Genomic DNA, 26,814 nt, shown 5'->3' with positions numbered 1-26,814 from the left:
CCCAGCAAAACTACCGTGAGCGATCCACGAACGCTCCGGCCGCCATCTTGACACGCCCCCTACATTTCTTGATCTGACGAAGAAGGGCAACCTTCGAAAGCTAATCAAGAAATGTATTAAGTTATGTCCAATAACAAAAGGTATCATCTTATTTTCTTTTCCATGTTTTATTTTGTTTGATTTCACTCAGCATGTAATTAAACTCTGGAATTTATTGCCAGAGAATGTGGTAAAGCAGTTAGCTCAGTGGGGTTTACAAAGGTTTAGATAGCTTCCTAAAAGAAAAGTTCATAAGCCATTATTAAGATGGACGGGTTAAATCCACTGATTATTTCTAGGATAAGCAGCATAAAATGTATTGTACTGTTTTGGGATCTTGCCAGGTACTTGTAACCTGGATTGGCTACTGTTGGAAACAGGGTGCTGGGCTTGATGGACCTTCGGTCTGTCCCAGTATGGCAACATTTATGTCTTTATAGCTAAAAACTGAATTCACTTCCTACAGGAGTCTGGGAGAGTATGTGAGAATAACTGGCCTGCTGTCCTCAGAGAATACCTGACACATGTAAGTAACTTTGCTTTCTCCAAGGACAAGCAGACCATATAATTCTCATATGTGGGAATCCCTAGCTACTAGGCTCACCAAAAACAAGAACAAAAAAACAATAGGGACTCGCAATGGCAAGGCCAATTAGATCAATTAACCTGAAACTATACAGTGGGGGAAATAAGTATTTGATCCCTTGCTGATTTTGTAAGTTTGCCCACTGACAAAGACATGAGCAGCCCATAATTGAAGGGTAGGTTATTGGTAACAGTGAGAGATAGCACATCACAAATTAAATCTGGAAAATCACATTGTGGAAAGTATATGAATTTATTTGCATTCTGCAGAGGGAAATAAGTATTTGATCCCCCACCAACCAGTAAGAGATCTGGCCCCTACAGACCAGGTAGATGCTCCAAATCAACTCGTTACCTGCATGACAGACAGCTGTCGGCAATGGTCACCTGTATGAAAGACACCTGTCCACAGACTCAGTGAATCAGTCAGACTCTAACCTCTACAAAATGGCCAAGAGCAAGGAGCTGTCTAAGGATGTCAGGGACAAGATCATACACCTGCACAAGGCTGGAATGGGCTACAAAACCATCAGTAAGACGCTGGGCGAGAAGGAGACAACTGTTGGTGCCATAGTAAGAAAATGGAAGAAGTACAAAATGACTGTCAATCGACAAAGATCTGGGGCTCCACGCAAAATCTCACCTCGTGGGGTATCCTTGATCATGAGGAAGGTTAGAAATCAGCCTACAACTACAAGGGGGGAACTTGTCAATGATCTCAAGGCAGCTGGGACCACTGTCACCACGAAAACCATTGGTAACACATTACGACATAACGGATTGCAATCCTGCAGTGCCCGCAAGGTCCCCCTGCTCCGGAAGGCACATGTGACGGCCCGTCTGAAGTTTGCCAGTGAACACCTGGATGATGCCGAGAGTGATTGGGAGAAGGTGCTGTGGTCAGATGAGACAAAAATTGAGCTCTTTGGCATGAACTCAACTCGCCGTGTTTGGAGGAAGAGAAATGCTGCCTATGACCCAAAGAACACCGTCCCCACTGTCAAGCATGGAGTTGGAAATGTTATGTTTTGGGGGTGTTTCTCTGCTAAGGGCACAGGACTACTTCACCGCATCAATGGGAGAATGGATGGGGCCATGTACCGTACAATTCTGAGTGACAACCTCCTTCCCTCCGCCAGGGCCTTAAAAATGGGTCGTGGCTGGGTCTTCCAGCACGACAATGACCCAAAACATACAGCCAAGGCAACAAAGGAGTGGCTCAGGAAGAAGCACATTAGGGTCATGGAGTGGCCTAGCCAGTCACCAGACCTTAATCCCATTGAAAACTTATGGAGGGAGCTGAAGCTGCGAGTTGCCAAGCGACAGCCCAGAACTCTTAATGATTTAGAGATGATCTGCAAAGAGGAGTGGACCAAAATTCCCCCTGACATGTGTGCAAACCTCATCATCAACTACAGAAGACGTCTGACCGCTGTGCTTGCCAACAAGGGTTTTGCCACCAAGTATTAGGTCTTGTTTGCCAGAGGGATCAAATACTTATTTCCCTCTGCAGAATGCAAATAAATTCATATACTTTCCACAATGTGATTTTCCGGATTTAATTTGTGATGTGCTGTCTCTCACTGTTACCAATAACCTACCCTTCAATTATGGGCTGCTCATGTCTTTGTCAGTGGGCAAACTTACAAAATCAGCAAGGGATCAAATACTTATTTCCCCCACTGTATACACACTGGTTGTGAAGGTGCAGCCTGGAACGGAATAAACCAGGCCTAGGAGGATGGAGTTCGATTCTAAACCCAAGCAAATTCTGCAGGACTGTCTGACCAAACTAGCTGTTGCGTCGGGCGTTCTACTCAAGGCAGTGGTGGGATGTGAATGTGTGGACTGAAGACCAAGTTACAGCCTTGCAAATCTCTTCAATGGAGGCTGATCTCAAGTGGGTTGCGACACAGCCAAAGTTCTGACATTATTAGCCATGACATGCCTTCCAGAGTCGGACCTGAGTGGGCATAAGTGAAAAAGATTCAGTCTCCTAGCCAATTGAAAAGAGTGTGGTTATCGATGGGATCAAAAGAAACAAAAAAGCTGGGTGGACTGTTTATAGGGCTTAGTCCACTCTAGATAGTAGGCCAAGGCTCATTTGCAGTCCAAGGTATGCAGTGAGATTTCTCCAGGATAGGCATGAAGTTCGTGAAAGAATGTTGGCACGACGACTGACCGGTTAAGATGGAATTCCAACACCACCTTAGGAAGGAACTTAGGGTGTGTGGAGAACTACTCTAATGCGATGATATTTCATACAAGGTGGATCTGCTAGTAGGGCCTAAAGCTCATTGACCATGAGAACTGAAGTGGCTGCCACAAAAACAAGACCTTCCAGGTCAAGTACTTCAGATTACAGGAATCTAGTGGCTCAAAAGGAGCTTTCAACAGCTAGGTAAGGACAATATTGAGGTCCTATGACACAGACGGCGGCTTGATAGGGGCTTTGTCAAAAGCAAACCTCACAGAGGCTGTCCAGAGATATACTTACCTTCCACAAGGTGATGGTAATCACTAATTGCATTGAGGTGAACCCTTACAGAGTTGGTCTTGACACCAAATCCGGAGAGGTGCAGAAAGTATTCAAGCAGGTTCTATGATCTAGGGTCTTGCCCTCATACCAGAGAGCAAACCTCAATTTGAAAGTACACACCTCTTAGTAGAATCTTTCCTGGAAACTAACTCCAGAAGATGCAGGAACCGTATCTGCCTGGGCCAATACGGGGTGATCAGTATCATGGTTCCCCTGTCCTGCTTGAGTTTCATCAAAGTCTACTCTATGAGAGGAATGGGAGAATACGCATAGAGAAGACCTGTCCCCAATGAAGGAACAAAGCGTCCAACGCTAGTCTAACAGGTGACCTGAGCCTGGAGCAGTACTGAGGGGCTTTGTGGTTGTGTTGAGTAGCAAAGATGCACTGAGGGGTGCCCCACTCTTAGAAAATCTTGCGGGCATTACTCTGCTCAGTCTGTCAGCCAGGTTGTTTTCCCACCAGATAGGTGGCTCTGAGAACCATCCTGTGTTGGACGGCCCAGTTCCACATCCTGACAGCCTCCTGATACAGATGGTAGGAACCTGTACCTCCCCTACTTGTTGACGTAATACATCACAGCCTGATTATCTGTTTGAATGAGAACAATTTGGTTGGACAGCTAATCCCTGAAAGTCTTCACAGCATTCCAAATTGCCTGACGCTCTAGAAGGTTGATCTGAAAATCAGTCTCCTCGGCAGACCATAGACCTCGAGTATGAAGCCTGTCTAAATGAGCTACCCACCCCAGGTTGTATGCATCCATTGTTCACACCTTCTGGGGCAGAAGAACTTGGAATGGTAGCATTTCTACACTGGGCTCCATGGATGTCATTCACATGTGAGAATTATATGGCCTGCTTGTCCTCTGAGATATAATCAATTTCATATTTCTAAATTATGTTTCCTGGCAATAACATGTTGTCACTGCTGTGCCTATAAATTCCTCTCCTTATGCCTAGCATCTGGTTACAAACTCACTGTCAAACCTCAATTCTTTAGAAATTTTGTTTTTAAAAAGCCCCAATTCTTACAATTCTCTACATAATCTTTAAATCTAGGCTCCACTGTTTCTGGATGGAACATTGCAATGCAAATTTTCAGTTTCTTGCACTCCTGTATTTGTGAAGGGAAATGGAAAATAACAAAAACTTTTGCTATTGTACAAAGACCAAAAATAAAGCATGCAAGCGTTACAACCACTCTGGAGCAGCAAATAGATACAGATTAGTCATATTGTTTTTTTCCAATCCCCATACTCTATAGCGGTACTCAGACCATATACGCCACATTTCATCTTCACGTGGACTCGGTTTTCTCTAGTTTGGATCACTGCTTTCTTATCCTTGGTTATTATTTTAATTTTCCCTTTATACTTCCTTGCATGACTTGCTTTAGCACCTTATACTGACCTTACTAAACACACACACACACACACACACACACACACACACACACACACACACAAGGGTTCTGTCTGGGGACAAAATAAATCCAAAATGTAACCAAGTAGAACCAAATTTGACATGGGAAAAATGCTAAAAGCACATCAAATTAAAAAATGAGCTCCAGAGAAATTGCATTTCCCCAAAAATGGCCCAATGCATTTCTATAACAAAAAGCAATTCCTGTTTCTGCAGCATTGAAACTGATACACTGAACACATAGCAGTTCGGGATCACTCCATTCAAAACTGCCTCTTCCATCTTCTCTACTTTCCCAGTCACAGACACACAGAGCCAACATACACATACACAGTGTCCGGACATAATTCCAAGTGCAATGCTCCCCATGTTTTCCCCACTTATGTATTTGGTCCATCCATGTCTGACTGCAGCTTGTTTAGCTATGCTTCTTTTCTCCTTATAATAAAGGAATCAGTTGATGTCATATGATCTAATTACGATGGTTGTTTTGCTTGCCTACCTATTCAAGTACTCCGAACACAAAATTACACAGAATAAATACATGCAGTTGTAATATAAGAATCTATTGGTAATATTAATCAAATCACAAAAAATTGACAATTATTTACCTGGAATGGTTGCAAGTAAAATTTCCGGTTGCCCAAACTGTGCCTTCTCGCCAGCATAAATGATGTCACACATCATAGCCAACTCGCAACCCCCTCCAAGCTTTAATTAAAAAAGAAATATATATATATATTTACACCGCATTAGGCAACTTAAACATTTTTCATCAAGTAAGTCTAACCTATCAGTTCAAAAATGAACCTTTGAAACATCACTGGTTTTTAAGTCTAACCTTGAACATGAAAAAAGCAGAGTAGAAAGCAAACAGAAGGGGATATTCAGAAAACTCACAACTCAGTGTGACTGTGTAGATGCTATATTTTGGAACATTACATTGCCCCAGACATGTCTCACAAGGTACAAATAGGATGGAGTTGGTCCAGAGGGTGGCTACCAAATTAGTAAGTGGTCTTGGTCATAAAACATATAGTGATAGTCTCATGAACCTCAACATGTATACACAGGAAGAGGTGGGAGAGAGGAGATATGCTAGAGATGTTTAAATACCTCAGTGGCGTTACTGTACAGGACGTGAGCCTTTTTAAAATGAAGGAAAACTCTGGAATGAGAGGGCGTAGGATGAAGTTAAGAGGAAACAGACTTAGGAAGAATCTAAGAAAATACTCTTTCACGGAAAGGGTGGTGGATGCATGGAATGACCTACTGGTGGAGGTCATGGAGATGAAAACTGTGTTGGAATTTAAGAAAGCGTGGGACAGACACATGGGATCCCTTAGGAAAAGGAAGAGTTAGTGGATACTGTGGAAGGGCAGACTGGATGGGCCACTTGGCCCTTATCTGCCGTCATGTTTCTATTTCCTGGTCTTGCACAGTCCAGTGACATTAACTAATAGGATCTGGAGATGGGCTAGAGGGAGGGGACGTGTTGGTTGAATTTTCATATTTAGGATAGTAATAACTAGACATATTGGTCCAAAAAAATGGCAACAATTTGGAGCTAAGCTGGCATCTGGTACAGTAATACAATAAAAAGCCTTACAAATACAATAAGTGCTTATACTCCACAAAGTTCCAGCCAAGTCCTATACGTTTTACAATAAAAGAAGCTGGGCATACCCAGGAAGTATAACTTATGAACTGATGAGTTAAAAATATTTTTTTTAATTTTCATGAAGTCTTTATTGATAAATATTATACAACATCAGAAACATAACATATCATGCAGATCAATTACATTCCATTTAGGCAGAATACCAATCTCTGGGAATACTGCGAACAGATTGTACTAAACATGGTAATACTCCCACTGTGAACCTAAGGAACACAACTTACTGCATTAGTGCGATTATAGAACTAATCAGAATAACCATACCAAAACTTCAGACTTTATGGTTTTTTTTAATATTCCCCAACTCCCCCCTTCCCCTACCCCAAAGAACCTTATACCACCCCCCAACCTACTCTTCCCTCCCCCCCCCCATCTGACACCACCTTGACCAGAGACATCTATGAATTTATACATGAAGAGTGAAAGGATCCCAGATCTTATGCCATCTACACAATTGATTGCGTCTTTCCGCTAATAATCTTTCCATCTCGCAAACATGTCTCAGCTTTTGTATCCACCAAGTTAGCGGTGGGGTTTTACACTGCTTCCAGTGAGCAGCAATTACAACTCTGGCAGCGCTTATGGCCTGTTTCAGGAAGGTTTGCTGGGCACATGGTAGACCCGTAACACCTGCAGAGAACAAGAAAACAGTCGGGCTCCAGGGTATCTGGCAACCCATCCACGTCTGCAGTCTGCTACGTATCGATCTCCAATAAGCACCAACCTTCCTGCATGTCCACCACAAGTGTCCCGCTGTACCCTTTACCCCACAGCCCCTCCAACACAGCCCCGTCGTTGTGGGATAAATGCGCTGAAGACGCTCAGGAGTCAAGTACCACCGATACTTGACCTTAACCGCATTCTCCTTAAACGGTACATGAGGCGACACTCCCACCGCAGCCCGCTCCATTCTCTCCCACATCGCCTCCTCCAGTTCCATGCCAAGCTCTCTCTGCCAACTCTTCCTATGGAGTGTGTGGCTCGGTAACTGCCTATTAACAATGTGATATAGGCGCGATATCAGACCACTGGTCTTGGGTGGGCCCTCACAGATAGCCTCTAGCGTTGATTGTTCTCTGGACACTACCTCCCGAACTGCCCGTGTCTGAAGGAAAGAGGTTGAGTTAAAAATATTTTAAAGTTGAAAAAGATAAGTTTTCAAAGCTCTCATAAACTTTTGTAATCTTCGTTACATTAAACAGTAAGGCATTCCGCCATTTAGCAGACTGAAAAGAGAATAGTCCATTAAATATCGTTCTATATTTTACTCATTTAGGACTGGGATATTGATAATAGTAGAAGCATATTTGTCAATGCTCTATTTCTGTTAAGTAAGATTAACCTGATCTGATAAAAACTTGGGAAAAAATCCATGCAGAACAAGAACGATCACTATACATAATTTAAAATTGATCGGAAGCTAATGAAGGAATTCAAACCTCGATGATCCACACATCGATCAGACTGCTGTATTTTGTAAAGTCTGTAATTTTTTCATCAGCCCATTGGCTAGCCCCACAAATACAGCATTACAATAGTCGATATGGGCTAAGAGTAAAGATTGAGCAATAATTCTAAAATGCATTTAAATTAAAACTTACATTTTACTACTGCACCAAGGGCATAGAGAGCATGTACATGTTTATGCACATGTTTCACAGCGCCTTTAACAAAAATTACTTTTCAAAAACTTTTAATAAAACAAATAAAGAAGCAATACACACCTTTGCTTCAACGAACAATTCCAATATACTCAAGTAATCCCAAGAACCCCTTCTTACCAGCCCCCACCCCCGTTGCCTTCCACCATCCATTTAGGCGCTGTCCTTTCCCCCATGGCCTCTTCATTGGCATTGCAAGTGGTTCATTAAAGGCTCTACAAGACACTCAGAACTCTATAGCAAGTGTTATTGCAGGTATGTCACGTTATAATCACATTTTTCCTGTCATGAAATCTCTGCACTGGCTTCCCATTAAGTTTCGCATTGAATTCAAGATTTTGGTGCTAGTTTTTAAGGTGTTGAATAATTGTGTTTCCCTACTGCACTGTTCCATTCTGAGATTTTACCAACCCACATGTTCAAGATCCTCACAGTTACTTGAGGTTCCATCGTTTCGTCAGGTGCACTTAGAAGAGTACAGATCCTCCACTTTCTATATTAGTGGCCCAAAGTTGTGGAATGCACTACCTGCAGAGCTTCATTCAGTGCAGAATATTGCTCAGTTTAAGATTTGAAGACCCATATGTTCATTCAGGCATATGGGTCATTGGAATAATGCTTTTTGTTTTTGCTGTTATATATTGAGAATTATTAGTTTTACTAGACTGCTAGTTTTGACATTATGTTTCATGTTGTATAATTTGTATTGGTTTATTTTATTGTGCATGTATTCCTGTTCCCCGCAACAACATTGCACATGGTTCTCAGGGGGGACTTCTCAATAACTGCTCCCCTCCCTCCACACACCACTCCATCTTCACACAGTGATCAGGTTCTGCTTCCCACGTCTCTTCAACACAGGCGCTATAACTTCCTTACCTTTTCAAACTTCCCCTGCGCTCAGCTGCCTTGAATACTGGGTTCAGATCTGGTCGCCATTATCTCAAAAAAGATATAGCAGAATTACAAAAGGTTCAAAGAAGAGCGACCAAAATGATAAAGGAGATGGAGCTCCTCTCGTATGAGGAACGTAAAGAGGTTAGGGCTCTTCAGCTTGGAAAAGAGACAGATGAGGGGAGATATGATTGAGGTCTACAAAATCCTGAATGGTGTAGAACAAAGTAGAAGTAAATCGATTTTTTACTCATTCCAAAGGTACAAAGACTAGGGGATACTCGAGGAAGTTACATAGAAATACTTTTAAAACAAATAGGAGGAAATATTTTTTCACTCAACGAACAGTTAAGCTCTGGAACTCTTTGCCAGAGGATGTAGTAACAGCAGTTAGCGTATCTGGGTTTAAAAAAGGTTTGGACAAATTCCTGAAGAAAACGTCCATAGTCTGCTATTGAGACAGCCATGGAGAAGCAACTGCTTGCCCTGGGATTGGTAGCATGAAATGTTGCTGCTAATTGTGTTTCTGCCAAGTACTTGTGACCTGGCTTGGCCACTGTTTGGAAAACATGATACTGGGCTAGATGGACCATTGGTCTGACCCAGTATGGCTTCTCTTATGTTCTTTCAAGAAAGTTAGTCAATTCCAAACTATCCTCAGAAACATCTGCCTGCTGGTTCCCAGATGATAAGTAATAAGCCCTTGAGATAGGAGGCATAGTGTCTTCTGTAAATTGTAACACTTCTCTTAAATACTTTTTAATCATCTCTAATGGTGACAATAGAGGGGATTTGGGAATATCCACAAATCTTAAATTTAAATGCTTCAACTGATTCTCAATGGACTCCAATTTACCATTAGGAATTTATCCTTATAAAGCGCTCTTTGAACGGTTTGTAACTCTCCAACCTGCTTTTTCGAGATCCCCAAAACAACAGCAGAATGACTCAATCCCTCCTTAGACTCCATCACATGGGAATGCTGCAAATAAACTCTCACACCAAACTTATCCAAACATTCTGACATTGAATTCTCCAATCTTCCAATGGCCGCCAGAACTTCTCTCCAACCCACACCTGGACACACTTGCCTGAATCTCTATAGACCTTGAACCAATGGTGCCGGAGCTCTGGTCGCTCCCGGACCGCAAAACATCTCCAGGGGTAGCCAATGCCCCAGGCAACACAAGATCAACGACTGAAGCTGCTCCCATATCGAGGCTGTCCCGCTATCCAAATCTAGGGCACCGACACCTTCCGACAAAGCACCGGTCAGACAAGCCTTGCTGGTGGTTTCACTTCCGGGTATCGGGAGAGTACAGCGTACCTCGGGGCTCAAGAAGTAATCACTTCTTTCTGCTTGCACTAGCTCTCCTGAACAATGTGCAGAAACTGAGGCTACCTCCAATGCTGGAACCATATATTAGTCTAGTCAGTTGACCAGGAGGCGGACCAGCAGTATCCTCAGTGGAAAAGGTTCATGCCTTGCCTTTATGCTTCTCTATCGGGTTCGGCTCTACAGACAAACAGTCCAAACCATCAGAGCTCATGCCACCACGTCTTCTCTTGTAACCATCTTGACTCCTCCCTATTAATTGATTTTTGTATTATTATTCCAGGAGACTATTTGTCCTGAGGCAGAAGAAGAAATATAGCTATGTCAGCAATGGTTCTCCTACACATGGTAAGATAAATTGATTGTTATGAATTTAATATGTTGCACAAGATAAATTTTGAAAACATTTGGATACAGACACATGAAGACTGCACATGTAAGGACCAATGATGAGAAATGGTGTGCTGCGGTTCTCCCTAACGAAATTTACTGGGTGAGCTGCCACCACTGACTGGGCCAAATATTTTTTTTAATAAATTGTTTATAAATATATATAGTATACAAACTTAGTTGCGACTGAAGATATTATTGTGGATCTATTGAAAGTTTGACAGCACTGGGAGCTTTCTTGTTTTTTTTCTCTCGTCATTTTCCCCTGCTACTGTTAAATGCATCACTGAACCTTTAAGCAACTGCACCATGACAGAAGCTGCCCTCGACTCCCAAAACTCCCGGTCTGAAACTCTATGCTCTAACTCATCCACTCTGGGCATAAGACCCTCTAACTTTGCCTCCAGTCCTGATATACCTGTTTACACCTCTTGTAGCTCATGGACGAATCTGATTGCATTACTTTTAACTACTAGCAGCCTGTCACATGCACCTACTAGCTCTCTCTTCTCAGGTCTCTCCACCTCACATGCATCACTTAAACTGGGGCCCAGCTGGTCCTTGCAAAAGTTTTGCAATCTGCTAGTCTGCGTGTCTTATCTGGGTTACATCCTGAAGTTATCCAGTAGATATCTTACACAATGTGGTGAGTGACTCAAGAATCTGACAACAGCATTATCAGGTAATCTCCAATCCAGATAGGCGGAGCTTTGGCAAAGTGCAACCACCGCCATTAGTGCACACCCTCCCCCCCTCCCAGTACCATTTTTTGAATGCATCAATCACGGCTAGGCAAGCATCAATGTAGTAAATGTTCAATGCAGAAAGAATTATTAACCAAACTTTTATAATCTTTGAAACTAGCATTTTCTTCTCTATATCAGTACTCTTATCCTCTTCAAACCTCACCACTGTGCCCATATTGCTATTTTTTCTCCCCTTTCTCAATCAGCCTCCCAGATTTTTTTTCCTTTTTCACACCCTAATTTTCTTACTCTATCACCTCACCTACATCCTCTACTCTGCCTCTCACCACGAGTATTCTCAAAATTCATGGGCTGGAGTGTCCTAGCTCTGCTAACTTTGCCAGATCAGCATAGGTAAGATGGGGGTTGTTGGCACATAGGTTTTGATTATACTCATGGTGCCAGGAAACAACTGTAGGCATGCATATAAGAAGGGGACCACGTTCCCACTGCTCCTCAAATCAGCTAGGCCAGTATCCTGCTCCTACTCCCTCCAGCAGGCCCTGTGAGACTCTTCTGCTTTTCCCCATTGCCTATCCATAAATCTTTGGGTCTGTGTGTGGGACCACTGGGGAGTCAGGTACAGTTTCACTGTATAAAGAAGCCTGGTAAAAATACTTAGAACTGGTATACGAAGATAAAAGTAAGACAGTAATTGCATAGACAGCTGAGATTTTAAAAAAATGCAGCTGTAAATAATGGGCCCAACACTCAGCTAGCGGCAATCAGCATTTTGCTGACCGCCACTGGCATTATGCCCAAAAATTTAATGCCAGGACATGTTCGGGCTCTGGCACTGAACTTCCAGGTATACAGAGCCAGTCAAAATATAGCCGGTTAAGCATGGAATTCAGCACTTATCCAGCTATAAAGAACCGCACAAAGACTTATTTATTTATTTATTAAGTCAAATTTTATATATCGCCTTAAAACTAACGGGTAGGTCTAGACAGTGTACAATAATGTATTAAGAATAAAAGAAAAGAACTACAATAATTTGACAGGAAAGCAATTCGAATTCATTCATTCACAAGTTAAAAGATAGCAAAGGAAAGGTAAAAAAAAAAAAAAAGGGAGAGATGAGAGGAACGGTACAGGCAGTGGCGTAGCCAGACTGCCAATTTTGGGTGGGCCTGAACCCAAAGTGGGTGGGTACAAAATTTTCTCTCTACCCCCCTCCCCCAGCAAAATTTAGTCACACTAATCAGATGCATTTGTCACATAGGGGTACAGTGCTGCTTTTCAGTGCATCAGGTTTCAGAAAATAATTTATTTAATAGCCTAACACCTTTTCAATGAGCTTTCAGAGGCCAAAACCTCCTGCCTCAGGCCAGTATAATGCTGTTATGGTATCCTCTCCTGACCTAAGGAAGTATTGGTCTCTGAAACGTTATTAACACGGGTACCATATTACTTGATCCTAAATTAAAAATAAAATTATTTTCTTTACCTTTGTTGTATGGCCATTTACTTTTTCTCATTGTGTTGCTCCCAGTCTCTAGATTCTGCTTTCCTTCATTTTCTCTTAACTCTTCTGCACCATTTGTCATTTTTCTCTCCTTTTTCTTTGCTTTCTTCAATATTTTTCAGCCTCTCTCTCTCTGTCCAGATTTAATTCATTCTTACTATCCATTCTTTAATTTCCTTCTCTACCTATAGCTTTTCATCTTTTTCTCACCCTTGTTCTCTCCATGCCCCTTCCTCTTATTCTCTACTCCCCTTTTCCATCCAGCAGCTCTCCTCTTTCTCTCCCCATCCTTCCAATGTCTCCCCTCTTTCTTTCTGCATCCTTCCATCCAGTGTCTCCTCTTTCTCTCCCCATCTGTCCACCCATCTACCCTCTCTCCTGATCCTTCCATCTAATGTCTCTCTCCCCCTCCTTCTATCCAGTGTTTCTCTATCTCTCTGCCCTTTTCTGTTCAGTGTCCCTTCTCTCTCCACATCCTTCCAGTCTCTCCCCTTTCGCTCTGCATCCATTCATCCATCTCCCCCTTTCTCTCCCCATCCTTCCATCGTGTCTTTCTCTCCCCATCCTTCCATCTGTTTTCCCTCTTTCTCTCCCCATCCTTCCATCCGTCTACCCTCTCTGGATTCTTCCATCCATTCTTCTCTCTCTCTCTATTCCCTTCTTTCCATCCAGGCCTGCCCACCCAACACAGACCTGCCAAGTCTCCCACAAAACACGCAGCGCCAGCTCCCATTTCCGGCCACTGCTGCTTTTCCTATTGAGCAGCAGCGGCCCCTACAAAAACAAAAAGCTAATTAAACAACCAAAAATGTTTTTAAAAAGCAAGCACGGCACCGCAGGCAGCCATTGGCTGTCGGCTCTGCAGCTGTTCCTCTCACCTCTCATATCGCTGCGCTCCTCCAGGGTCCTGCTCCAGGGGCAGTAATGTGAGAGGCGAGAGGAGCAGCTGCAGAGCCAACAGCCAATGGCTGCCTGCGGTGCCGTGCTTGCTTTTTAAAAACATTTTTGGTTGTTTAATTAGCTTTTTGTTTTTGTAGCGGCCGCTGCTGCTCAACAGGAGAAGCAGCAGTGGCCAGAAATGGGAGTTGGCGCCGCGTGTTTCGCGGGAGACTTGGCAGGTCTGTGTTGGGTGGGCCTGGAGGGAAAGTGGATGGGCCTGGGCCCGTCCAGGCCCGCCCGTGGCTACGCCCCTGGGTACAATTAGATTTTGGGGGGCCTAAATTTTACATGCGGCCCAAAAAAGGGATGCAGAAATGGGAGGGTCATGGCCATGGGTTTCAGTTACACACATAATTATAGAATATAATTTCTATAGCTTTCGTTGGTGAAAATGGCAGCACTTAAATTTACACGTGACTCCTCGGCATTAAGTGCAGTTTATAGAATGGCGCTTTCTTCAGCACTGTTTTTTGGCATCATATATAGAATTCACCCCCCAAGTGTCAAAAGGATATGTTTCCCCTTCCCCCATTTACTAATACATGCATTTCTCTTCAAGGACTGGGTGTGAAGACATGGCAAAGCATGACTTATTAGGGTGAAAAGAAATGTATGAGGTACATAAGAACAGCCATACTGGGTCAGACCAATGGTTCATCTAGCCTAGTATCCTGCTTCCATCAGTAGCCAATCCAGGTCACAAGAACCTGGCAGAAACCCAGAAACATGGGAGTTTTGTGCCCGTGGGCAGACAGACAGACAAGACAAATGGAAGGAGCTTCCCCAATAGGTGTTATTGCTTGGGTGAAATCCACCTAAAAAATGTAATGTAAATTCTGGTCAATTAGCAATTTAACACACAGTCCAAGAAAAGTAGAGGATGACACAAGTGACCACCAGCTGCAGAGAAGGTACAGTCTAAAGCACCAGCCTTAAAAACCCTGCCTCAGGGGTTACAAATAAGGCTAGAGAAAACATTTTAAAAACCCAGAATATATAAACACCTATATATGTGTAATATAAATATAAAACAAATACATATGCAAACTTAAAAACATTTGGTAATACAACTTTAAGAAACTCCATTCTATAAGTGATCCACTAAAACTGACTGATCCATATTCATATGAGGGCAATCATACTGATACATAAAAAAATAAGCAGAAACAATCAAACATGTTTAAAAATAGATAATGCACATATGCTAAAGTATCTTTTTAAACAGTATACTGTAAAACATGCATATACATAAGTACCTTTATATAACAAATGAGCCGCCATACAGCATAGATCATAGTATTAAGTTGTATAACAAAACTTTTTAAAGTTTACATATGTATTTGTTTTATATTTATATTACACATGTATGGGTGTTTATATATTCATGTTTTTTATGTTTTATATAGCCTTATTTATAGCACCTGAAGCAGGTGGCACTGTCCACTGAAACATGGCGGGATCCTAAGGCTGGTGCTTTTGAATAAAGAGGAATGTAGTGGCTGACCTAATTTCAGTTTTGGCACTGAAACCAGCCCGAAATCCAGGTTTTGGTTGAAAATGCCACTGTGGAGATGACTAGGGCAAGAGCCACTGAATCGCTGTGGTCCCAGTTAGGTCACTAGACCACCAGCATGCCTAACGTAGGCCGAGGTGAGGGTGAGCGGGGTGAAGCAAGGTAGGCAGGGGGCAGGGCCTGGCCAGTTTCATTTTCAGCCAATTTTGGCCAGACTTTAAAAGAATAACCTAAAATGGGGGGGATGGGGGGTCAACTATTCAGGCAGTAACAAGGAAGCTACTACTAAACTACTGGAACATTCACAAAACTGCATTTAAAAATTAAGCCGACAACTCACTTAAAACATAAACTGAAAAGCATGGTAAAAAGAAAGACTTACAGCAAATCCATTAACAGCGGCTATGATGGGCTTCCTGATCGCAGAAATTTTGTTCCAATTTGAAAGAAAATCCCCACTATAACATTCTTGGAAGGTTTTGTTCTCCATTTCTTTTATATCTGCTCCCGCTGGGAAAAAAAACAATAAATAAACACTGATAAATTATAAAACCCAGGGCTTTTTTTGAGGGGGTACTGAGTACTGGCACTTTTTCCATTGTCTGCTAAAATTAACCCATGGTCCCCAAGTTTTAATGAAAGCACACACAAATTCTGCCTTGTCATAGATTCTGTGACTGGTTGCAGGGGGCCTGGCTATTGTGGGATGGGTCCCTCAGTGATCACCCCATCCCTGAAGGGTGCCTGGCATTTGAGTACCAGCACTTTTTTCACTAGAAAAAAACACACTGATAAAACCACATTTCATTCTGAGGACAATCAAGACTGGAAGAGACACCAGAACCAAGAACTGTCACAACTTTAAAGTAAACTTTTAAGGAAGTGGGAGAAAGGAAACGCAACCTTGAGTTTGGATAACCTCCTCCCGCACTCAAGTTCTACAAAAGCAGATCTGAAGAATGTTCTTCTAAGAGATTGATGGGTGGGGCAGGGGGGATGGATCTCCCTTTCTAAAGAAGTACAGGTATAAGTAGAAATTACAAATGTAGTGAGGGGAGGGAGATGGGGAAATATGCTTTCCCAAACTTGTCCTAGAGGACCCCAGCCAGTAGAACTTTCAGGATATCCATAGAGAATATGCATAAGATAATTTGGCATACCACAGAGGCACTGCATGTACATTTCTTATTTTCAGTGCAAATACCCCAAAAACTCAATTGGCACGTGGTCCCCTAAGGCAGGTTTGCTTTAGAAGATTAAAAGCTAGATTTTTGAAACTCATCTGCATTCTCATGAACCCTGATTGTATATATATGATTTAAAAAGAAACAAAAAAAAAAACCCTACACGTTTGACTCTCTCTCCTTCTGTCGTACACTACCAATAAGGTACTAATCTCTTTTCAACACTTTTAAGGAAATGTTCTTGAAATTAAGCCTGCTGTAATCAAAATAAATAGTTCTATGTCCACAATGACCTACCTGCAAAAGCCTTTTCACTGCCTGTGATGACAATGGCCCCAACTCCAGGATCTTTCTCAAATGATTCAGCAGCCTGGATCACCTCCGTTATCAGCCCATCACAGAGCGCATTCAAGGCTTTAGGACGGTTCAACTGGATCATGCCTACATTCTGATGTTCCCCTTTCTTCTCCACCAAAATATATTGATAAGAAGAGCCTAAAAAAAAATACCATAAATGCATCATTATTACAGTCTCTGCAGAGTTCATGATTTTAAACTTCATTTTGCTGTAAAAGAGCTGCCATCCATAACCTACCTGTTCTCGAGTGCTTTGAAAAAAAGATTCTGCCACAAGTCTCTGATAGGCCGATCAGAAGCAAACAGGCGCTAGAGGCTGTTAGCGCTATACTAGCGCCCAAGTTTGCTGCTACCTCATGATCAGAGCCCCCGAGTGCGTGAAACGTGCTTGCGGGCTCTGAACACAACTAGCATGCGAAACAGGGTTCTTAGCACAAGTAACATGCCTATTCATCCCCAATGATTAGTGACCAGCACGCCAAAAATTGGTTCGTTGGCTGCTGCAAACCCTACGACAGCTCCAAGACCAACAGCTTCTCCTCCTCACCCCTCAGTTGGAGACCAGTCCAGCAGCAGGGACTAACTCATCGAGATCAGGGGGAGAGACAAACACCTAGAACCTTCTCCTTCCTTGAAAGGGATAGAAGCTTCATGTGGGCACATAAACAAGAATATTTAGATAAAATAGAACCCATGGAGAGGACCACATGATGTAATGCTTGGGCAAGGCTGTACGCTGTACCAGTTCAAGGTGCTTAGTCATCAGCATTAAAGGGACAAGTCCAACATAGATGCCAACATCTGTGCATATGTTATTGTGTAAATGAATACATGTATAATGTGCACATACACATCAATTTTCCACCTATACACTATTTGAAAATGTGTCTCACAGCATTATATTACATAGAAATATTTAGCATTGAAATTCAACTTTCTATAACTGAACAATATAAAAACAATACAAATAAATGTGGAGACAACATACCAAACATGCTTTCATGCCGTGATCCAACAAATTTCACATAATCACACAGCAGCTACATAAAGGCATTCAGCCATCAGAAACTCAGACTTTATAGCACTCATAAAGGAGCAGCGATGGATTTTTAAATGAAAGTCTACATATCCTACTGGACTTAACTGTAAGACTGAGTGGCACACTTGTGCATACAAGTTTACTTGCAACGATGGATGTGCCGTGAGCTGTTAAATGAATAAATTGTTAGTGTGCCTGAATTTGATTGGTCGGGAAGGAGTTGTTTTTTTTTTTTTAACGAATGCAATTTTTCTGAGTACGACTCTCAAACCTCTGAAGCTCATTGGATGGGAGGTTGCTATGGTAGAAGAACTTTCACACACATTCTGAGTTTCTTTTTTTTTTCCCCTCTTGTTTTAACTGGATTGGATAAGGGACAGCTTATGAGTGCCCAACAGATGAATCCTAAATATGTTGGAGAAGTGATAGTGGCTTTGTCCTTTTAAAAGATTAAAGGGTCCTTTTACTAAGTGGTGGTAAGGTAAACCCCCCTGGTGGCGGCATCTGGCATAATATCAGATAGCAGATGATGTTAAGGAGTGGTGACCATGGGGTAAAGTTTCCCAGACAAATCTGACACCAACAACGGAACAGATAACATTTACTTTCTTGTGTAGAATTAATTGCTATAAGTTCCTCAAATTGTCAGAAAAGAACAATGTATCTATTTTTCTAATTACAGGATTAAGGGTATAACATAAGACCACATCACAATTTTCAGATTTAAGGTTTTAAGGATAAAGTTTATGCATCCTTCTTATTTATTCAGCTAACTTAGGGGCCCTTATATCAAGCAGCGGTAAGGTTACTGTACAGGTAACGCACGGCAAAACAGCACTACTGCCGGGCACACCCAGGCAACCGGAAGTAGTTCTGAGCTTGCTGCACGCCATTTCCTGTGCTAGAAAACTATTTTTATTTTCTGGTGCAGGGGCATGGAATAGGCGATCCTGGCGGTAATAGGGCAGCATGGGAACACTGGTGGCGGTAAAGGCTCAGGCAGTAAATGGCCATGCGCTAATTTTGATATTAGCGAACGGCCTTTAACAACTCAAAAAATTAGCCTTTTTCCCACCGCAGTAAAAAGTGGCCTTGCGTGTGGCAATCCAATACGTCAACACTATCACAGGCCACTTTTTACTGCAGCTTGGTAAAAGGATCCCTTAGTTTTCATTAAGAGCTCGACTCTTTTGTTGTCACTTTTTATGTTTCATTTCATAAATGATTTTATCTCGGGCACAGGATAAGTATTTTTATTTTCTCTCCTCTCTCTCTACTGACCTAAATACCTCAGTTATTTTGTCCAAATCTAATTCTCTATTGCAGCACCACAGGTCTGATCTTCTTCAGATACCTACTCCCTACCTTTACAAACTCAAAAATGTATTATTTATTTATGTATTTATATTTTGCTCACACCTTTTCAGTAGTAGCTCAAGGTTACATCGAAGTACACTGATGCTAATCAGGCCTGTACTAATAGCATTTTTTTTTTCAGATGCAGTTACTTTTTCCTGTCTAACTTTCCCCAAAAATCAACAAAATAATTAGTAACCCTGCCTACACCAGCCAACCTCACATATTCATTCACTCCACAGATACTGATATACTTCACAGCAACACCCACTCTCTCTCTCTCTCTGTTAGCATGTCACTGCTGCACATCAAATAAACCCGAAACGTTACTCTGTCACACCTGTCACATTTCTGTATCAACACAAAACTATTTTTCCCACTTCCATGGACAACAGCTTCTCACACATCCTCTCATCAGCTCAGCTCCCTCCCTACTGCCTGCTTCAGAAGTTTAGTACTCTCTCCTAAAGTTTTTTCAATCACGAGGTAACTCGTGCTGCAAGTTGCAGTAGGCAACTCCTGCCCTCCCTTTTCCAACCTATGAACCCTTGGCAAAAGCCAACATAAATAAAAAAATCTTTTTCTTTTTCCCTTATCTCTGTCAGGGTCTTCACTGAGCACCAAACTCCCATTTTATGTTTGTAACCTTTTACACAGCTATGCCCACCCGTCACTTCTTTAACGTGCATATTAGTCCTAGCCCGCTCCTGCCCAACTCAGACCTTCAGGGAAGCTCTCTGGAGCCTTCTCCAAATACAGCTAACATCTTCGTGAGCTCAACCCTGAGCACCAGAACCAGCCTGGCTCCCTGAATTGGGCTGGCTCCCCTCAGGCCCGATCCAAGGCTCTTTCAGTACATGCACTGGAAAATCGCACATGCTCAGTATAGCCCTGACCGAGCCTGGCCTTCCCTGACCCCACACTCCCAGTGCATGCGCGAGAAACCATGAATTTGTGCAGCCACAGCCCAGATTCTCTTACTTCCCATCCGGCACTCTCTCTTATCTTCTGCTGCCTGGAACTTCAGCAACCTTCAGCTGCCGCAATGCAGCTTCTCCAACCTTGATCTGCCTCCCGCAACCCAGACCTGAACCCCAAGCAGCCAGGTATTTAAAAAGATATATATATATTTTAAACCTAAAGGGCTACAGCAAGCATTTACACGTGCTTACTGTGTGGGAAAATGCACTACCGCAGGGTGCACTCAGTTGTTCCACAGTAGTGTTTGCATTTGCGAATGCTTCCCACATGCTAAAAAATACTTTTTTTTTTAGCACTGGGGGCATGTTTGGGGCCAGGAGAGTAGGCATGCCCAATGCTAAACGGTTAGTGCAGCTACATTGCTGTGCACCTACCGATTAGCGCATGGTTAGCACATGAGCCTTTTCTGCCTAATTGGGAAATAGGTGTCTGTAAGGGTTCATGCACTAATTGGGAAATTAGCACATGGCCATTAATTGAGGAAATGAAGAATCAGCCATTTTATAGCTACTATAAAAGTGGCCTCAGTGTGTGAGGAAACCCACGTACTAGTCATAGCGCAGGTCATCTTTTAACACAGATTAGTAAAAGGGCCCCTATGTTTGGTTTCAGTACAAGCAGTATATAGATGCTATGCTTGTGTTGGCAGCACTACAAAATGGCCTTTTTTTTTTTTTACAGGTGTGCTGAAAATTGATTCTGTGCGCATCCATAACACGCACCTACACTACCGCAGCCCATTTTTCAGAACACCTTAGTAAAAGGACCCCAATGTTAGCTGAGGCAAACTACCGCAGAACACTAACGCATTTTGCGGACGGCCTTTTTTTCCTGTGCTAAGGACATGTTAGCACTTCACGCGGTTTAATAAAAGGGCCCCTAGGTTTGGATGATGCTTTTTTTTTCTTTTAAATTTAAAAACACATTTGATTTTTTTGTTCATTTAAGTAAAAACCATTGTTTTCAAATAGGGCTCTATGTAAACTCAGGGAGATTTTGGTGTCTGACTAACAAAGTTCCTATATTTGCTACACAGGCACTAAATTATGAGCACACCATTTTACTCCCTATATTTTATTTATTTATATTTTTTAAATTTTTTTGCTCTTTGGGTAAAAAGTTTAAAGTATTAGAAATATTTTGTGTCAGGGTGTTTTGTTTGAGTATATTTTGGGTCTCTGAAATTTTCATAAGATACTGACAAAACTATGATACAGGTGTGTTAACTTCATATGCAGTGTAGCCTGTTTTAAAACAGTGGTTCTGTACCCAGTTTTTCTGAACCTGCTCAGTCAGATTGTTTTCAGGATATCCACTGAAAACTTCATAAACATTACAACACTGCTATACCAAAAAACCCCTAAGATCACGACCTTAAGAGAATCTCGAGAATGAAGAGGTTATGATTATCTAGGACATCCCCATTCCAACCAATAAAAGGCTGGATGACAGTGGTAAAAGAGAAAAAAACAGTAGAATGGTACTGATGACAGAGGTGCCAATCCCAAGCGAGTGAAGAGAAAGAGAAGATCCTCAAGTACCCAGAAATGCAGTCCAAAACCAAGAAAATGTGGCATTATTTTGGGCATCGCAGGGTTGATTAAAAGGAATTTTCGATCACACCTGGATAGGTTGCTTATACACATTACATATGAACTCCAGAAAGAAGCTCTCTTTGGCATGTGCAAGTGCAACAGGCAAGCATTAGCAGTAAATCTGAGACTTGAGATCATGTTCCACATTTTGTTTTATGTGTACACATAGTAATAAACCTCACCCATAAGCCATTTGGAGACACTGCCCTTGAAATATACACAATATATATATGCATTGTGTCTGTTGTATGCAAATAACCTTCATGCATAGTGAATGGTTAGCCTGAAAATCACACTGCCAGACTGTGTGCCAAAAACCAGGTTAATAACCATTGCTTTAGATCATGGTGAGAAAACTCATCATAATCAAGCGAAATGACAGGAAAAATCTAATGTCTAAGCAGTTAACATACAAATCTATGAAAGTTACAAAAAAAAAAAAAAAAGTAAGACAACTGCTGACTACAGAGAAATGCTAACTGCATGATCACTTAATACTGAAAAGAATTTCTAAACCAGCAAGAATACATGAGAAACTAGTTGCATGATGGGTAGAAGTGGGGGCAGTTTACATTCATCCCAGGCCAATTTTTTGTTATCCCCCTCCCCGATCTGTGCTCTGCCTGGACTCTACACACCAGGCTACTTTCTGCTCTGACTCTAATTTTGTGGAGCTCTTCACATTTAGACACATTTGGAAAGCTTGTTCTGGAAAAGAAATAACTGAGTTTTCACCTCCTTTTTACAACAGGCATTCCCTTAATTACCTAATTAACTGCTGGATGGTGGTGGGCATCCACAGCATCAGAATGCTTTTTTTTCCATGTACCCTTATAGTTCTCTGCTGGTTGGAAACTGTTGTTTTATTATCTAGTGGAGTAGCTGCCTAGTGGTTAGAGCACCAGGCTTGACATCCAGGGGTGCCTGGTTCAAATCCCACTGCTGCTCCTTGTGATCTTGGGCAAGTCATTTAACCCTCCATTGCCTCAGGTATAAAATTAGATTGTGAGCCCTCCAGGGACAGGGAAAATACTTAGAGTACCACAATGTAACTCACACTGAGCTACTACTGAAACAGGTGAGCAAAATCCAAATAAATAAATACCCTTCCTTATGTCTTTTTGCATTAATACTGTTAATATAGATCTTATGTTTGTTCTGTCTCAGTTGTTTGTTGTTTTTTTATACTGCAGTGATGTGAAGGATTCTTGTAATAATTGCAGTATAATAAATGCCAATTAAACATCAGTCCAGAAATTTTGCAATTCTATGCATTTGCATTTCCTATGCAGTTAGCCAGCCACCTTGCCCCATTCCTTTGCTCCCTCACCCCTTTCACTCTCCAGTAATCTCTGAAATGGATATTTTATTACATGAAAAAAAATTTTCTGGTATATCAAATCCCACCTATTTCCTGTCAAGCTTCATTCAGGTGAAGAGCTGGGTTCTCCAGAACCAGTCTGTTCAATTCTCCACCTTCCATGCAGTTAATATGCAAAAAATGATCATCTTCGATTTTCTGTGCCTCCCCAAATTACTTCCAAATTCTGAAAACCAAAACTATCTTCTCCAAAATTTTAATTCAACTCAGTCTAGCCATTGACAACTTACTAAAGGAAAGGGGCATACACAAATTGAATTATAGACATTTAATAGCATCATTTAGTAAGAATCTCTTCATACAAAACTGAGCTCCGTAAAACAAGGAAATGTAATCGATATTCTGTGTATGTCTAAATATACTAAATGGTATGTGGCCTAGAATACTGGTAGCCCTCCTAATAAATACTATTCTTACTTAACAAAATCTCTTGGAATTGTCTCAGTTCCAAAACAACCAAAATATTGAGCAACGAACACAACCAGGGAAACACTGCAAATCAACAGACTGCATGAATTATGATAAGAGGAAGGTCTCCTCCCCCCTAGTCCAGTGCACAGTTAGAGGGCAAAGAAGTTGGATGAAAACAGGAGTCAGGATGATGTCAAAAAGTTAAGCCAATTAGGTTAGACTGTTTCCCCTTCCCTGCACAGCCATCATCCAAGTACACTCAAAACAAAGCAAACAAACCTATGAGCTGTTGTACCCACATTGTATTTCTTTATTATTGGTAGCATTTTTATTTAATCTCACTTATATTTTCAAACATGCTATCTTGTGCAGCATATAGATGTGCACAGAGGAAGTATAATAACTTTTCATATGTAGAATATTAGGGCCCTGTTTACTAAGCCATGCTGTAAGCATGCTAACTTTTTAGCGCATGTAAAAATTAGCACACGTTAACTCTAAAGATACCCATAGGAATATATAGGTGTCTCTAGCATTAGTGCGCGCTTGTATTACCATATTGAAAATGCTACCATACCATGCCTCTGAGGTTATGTTCCGCTAATATGTTAAACAATTAACTGGCTTTCTTGAAAGGATTATATAAACTTTAGATGCATGGCTAGGGACACAAACATACACTTATTTATTCAACATCACAAATCCTCATGTACAGCCATAAAACAACCTTTTAGTGCGGAGAGTGTTCACAATGAGCTCCTTGTATTATCGACTAGAAAGATATAAGACGCTGCTCCGATCTTTTTTGCTTGACGTGGTTTCAAAGATTATTTAACGCCACATTTTAAAAAAGAGACACTTTTGGATAGATTTAAAAATCAACACACGGTGAGAAGACTCCTGACGCAGGCCTGTATGGCCGAAACACAGCTGTGTCCAGTCTCTTTCTCCCTACTATCCTTTGGCTAATAAAGTGTTTTAATTTTTCATACACAAGTGTCGTCTTTTTCATATTTTTTACTTTTTTATGTATTTATATTTTTAAATACAAATTTGATATATTCTTGTTTTTGATTATTTTTGTTCCTGTTAGTCATCTTCGCTGTTTTTGCTTTTTTGGCACAGTATAAGACATCACAAGAACAAAATATAAGAAAAATAATGGACTGCAATAGGAGTTTATAGCCCATTTAGTTATGTTTAAATAAAAGAGATCTGCATGAAACAAAATATTTATTTTATTTTGACTTACAAAACCACTTGCCCCTGAAACATGTTCAAAACAAAATAATCCATGTGTATCTAAAAGGTAAACTTCTACAAAACAGATGAAGATGTGATTCCATGTGCCCCAATGTTTAACTTCCATTTAATTTCAATATATTCCATCTTTACACCAGGCCTCCCAAGGCCAGATTACAACAACAGTTAAGATGAACCCATCAGGAAACAGGATATCCTCACCCTAATTTGTATTGTATAGAACAGTGTCGAAAAATTGGAACAAAATACAGAGTTTATAACTGCTTTTTCTACCAGCTACAATAATTTTTTTAAGCTGTTTAAGGGGGTCTTTTACTAAGGCATGCTCACGTTTTTAGTGCGCACTAAACATTAAGAGGCACCCATAGGAATACATTGGTGTCTCTAACATTTAGCGTGTGCCTATTTTCAGCAAGTGCTAAAAACATGCGCATAACTTAGTAAAAGACCCTCTTACTGATTTTCAATTTTTATTTCATGATATAAATATCTAGATATGGGAAGCTTTCAATAAATTAAAAAGCAGTCAAATAAGTAGTAAAAAAAAATATTATTCTCCACCTTTTAAAGCACTGTCTATCCAACTCGAACAGCTTTAGACTTTTTACAGATGGACCACGCATAGGCAGCCCGTTATTTCTCTACTACTAATAGTAATCTTTTGCTATTGTTTTGGGTGAACTAAAACGGCGGCAAGCTCCGCCTACTGGCTTCAGCCCATATAATGGACTAGACAGGCTCACTCCGTCACCCGTTTTCATCCAACCTCCTTGTTAGAGGGTGGTTTGAATTGACGCACTCCCCCTGTAGCACCTCTCTGATAGGCTCTAGGCATGGGAGATGGGGGAGTGTGAAGCAGCTGGGAAAGGTCTAGGAAAAGCGTCACGCGACGCGACTGGTCTGGCTCACATGAGCAAGTTAGAGTAGGTAGTAGCAGTCAGGTAAATGGTACAGCAATCTTGCCTGTAAGTGGTTCTGTACTTCTGTTCACTTCAGCTGTTGCTCACTTGTCAAAAATCCGTGTACTTTGGTATAAGGATATAGGGGGCTGATAAACCAGAACCGTGAAATAAATTATCACAAACGTTCTCTCTTGGACTGTACTAAGTTGCAAAGACAATGTGAGGTGCAATATTTTTTTATTACAATACAGAGGTGTGGCCATAATCAGTAACTGGGTGATCGATAGTAAAATGCACCTTTTCCAGAAGGCCACGGTTGCACATTGCTTAACCTCTCAGTTGACACTAACTCGCTGATTTTGGGGGACAAAGCAGGCGCTGTCCTTCTTCCTGCATGTTCTCCGCTTTATAATGACCCACTAAAGTAGAAGTAGCAACGGGCAAGCTGGTGAAAGTCCCTTCAGAAGCACAGCACACACTACCGACCCCAGACAGCACTCACCCGCAGCATAGCGCCGAGCAGCAGTAACAGCTACAGACAGCGGCCGCAGTCTCTGGACCGTCACTCGGCAAGCACCCCACATTATTCAAATAGCGGACAACTTGGGACAAGGCGAGTGGAGTCAGTCACTTTGCAAGTGCAGCACCAGCGCGTACGTACGGCAACCAACTCACACTTCACTTCTTCTCGCGAGAAATTGAATGTACAGACGAGGAGGAAGACCCGGAGAGTTAAAAAAAGGTCCGTTTTGAATTCTGATCGCGTGGATTTCGACTTTGTTACAGTAGATGAAGAAATGTTGGCGGCCGATTATATTTGACAGGGGAAAAGTTTTTTTTTTTTTTTTTACCAAAGACATGATTGGAGCAGGGACATCTGCTACATTTGGTTTTATTAATACCTAAAATAAACAAATATGCCTATTATTAAGTTATCTGTTGAGGCCGCAGGAGCCCCCAACATTGGTCACCACAAAAAAGGGCAGTCTCAAAATTTAGAAAAGAGACAGCCACCATAATACATAATCTCCACCAAATTATATTGTCCACAAAAATTAAACTAATTCAAATAAATGTTTTGTAATGATTTTGCTCATACAGGTTGAGATGGCAGTGGAACCTGAAAGATCCCTAA

The 26,814-nt window shown here is 41.6% G+C and overlaps 1 protein-coding gene across 1 annotated transcript in view; it reads right to left on the bottom strand.

Moving 5' to 3' along the window:
- Positions 1 to 26,344, bottom strand: part of ECHS1 (enoyl-CoA hydratase, short chain 1) — a 47,219-nt gene extending 20,875 nt beyond the window's left edge. The window contains exons 1-4 of the mRNA XM_030203191.1: positions 26,182 to 26,344; positions 16,692 to 16,889; positions 15,593 to 15,720; positions 5,197 to 5,296 (exon numbers count right to left, since the gene is read on the bottom strand). Of these exons, the coding sequence (XP_030059051.1) occupies positions 5,197 to 5,296; positions 15,593 to 15,720; positions 16,692 to 16,889; positions 26,182 to 26,263 (508 nt within the window). The 5' untranslated portion in view covers positions 26,264 to 26,344. The remainder of the gene's footprint in view (positions 1 to 5,196; positions 5,297 to 15,592; positions 15,721 to 16,691; positions 16,890 to 26,181) is intronic.
- Positions 26,345 to 26,814: the final 470 nt, after the last annotated feature.

The sequence above is a fragment of the Microcaecilia unicolor genome, chromosome 5, assembly GCF_901765095.1.
Source record: "Microcaecilia unicolor chromosome 5, aMicUni1.1, whole genome shotgun sequence".
In the NCBI taxonomy this organism is placed as follows: domain Eukaryota; kingdom Metazoa; phylum Chordata; class Amphibia; order Gymnophiona; family Siphonopidae; genus Microcaecilia; species Microcaecilia unicolor.
This window is presented reverse-complemented; position numbering and strand designations above follow the sequence as displayed.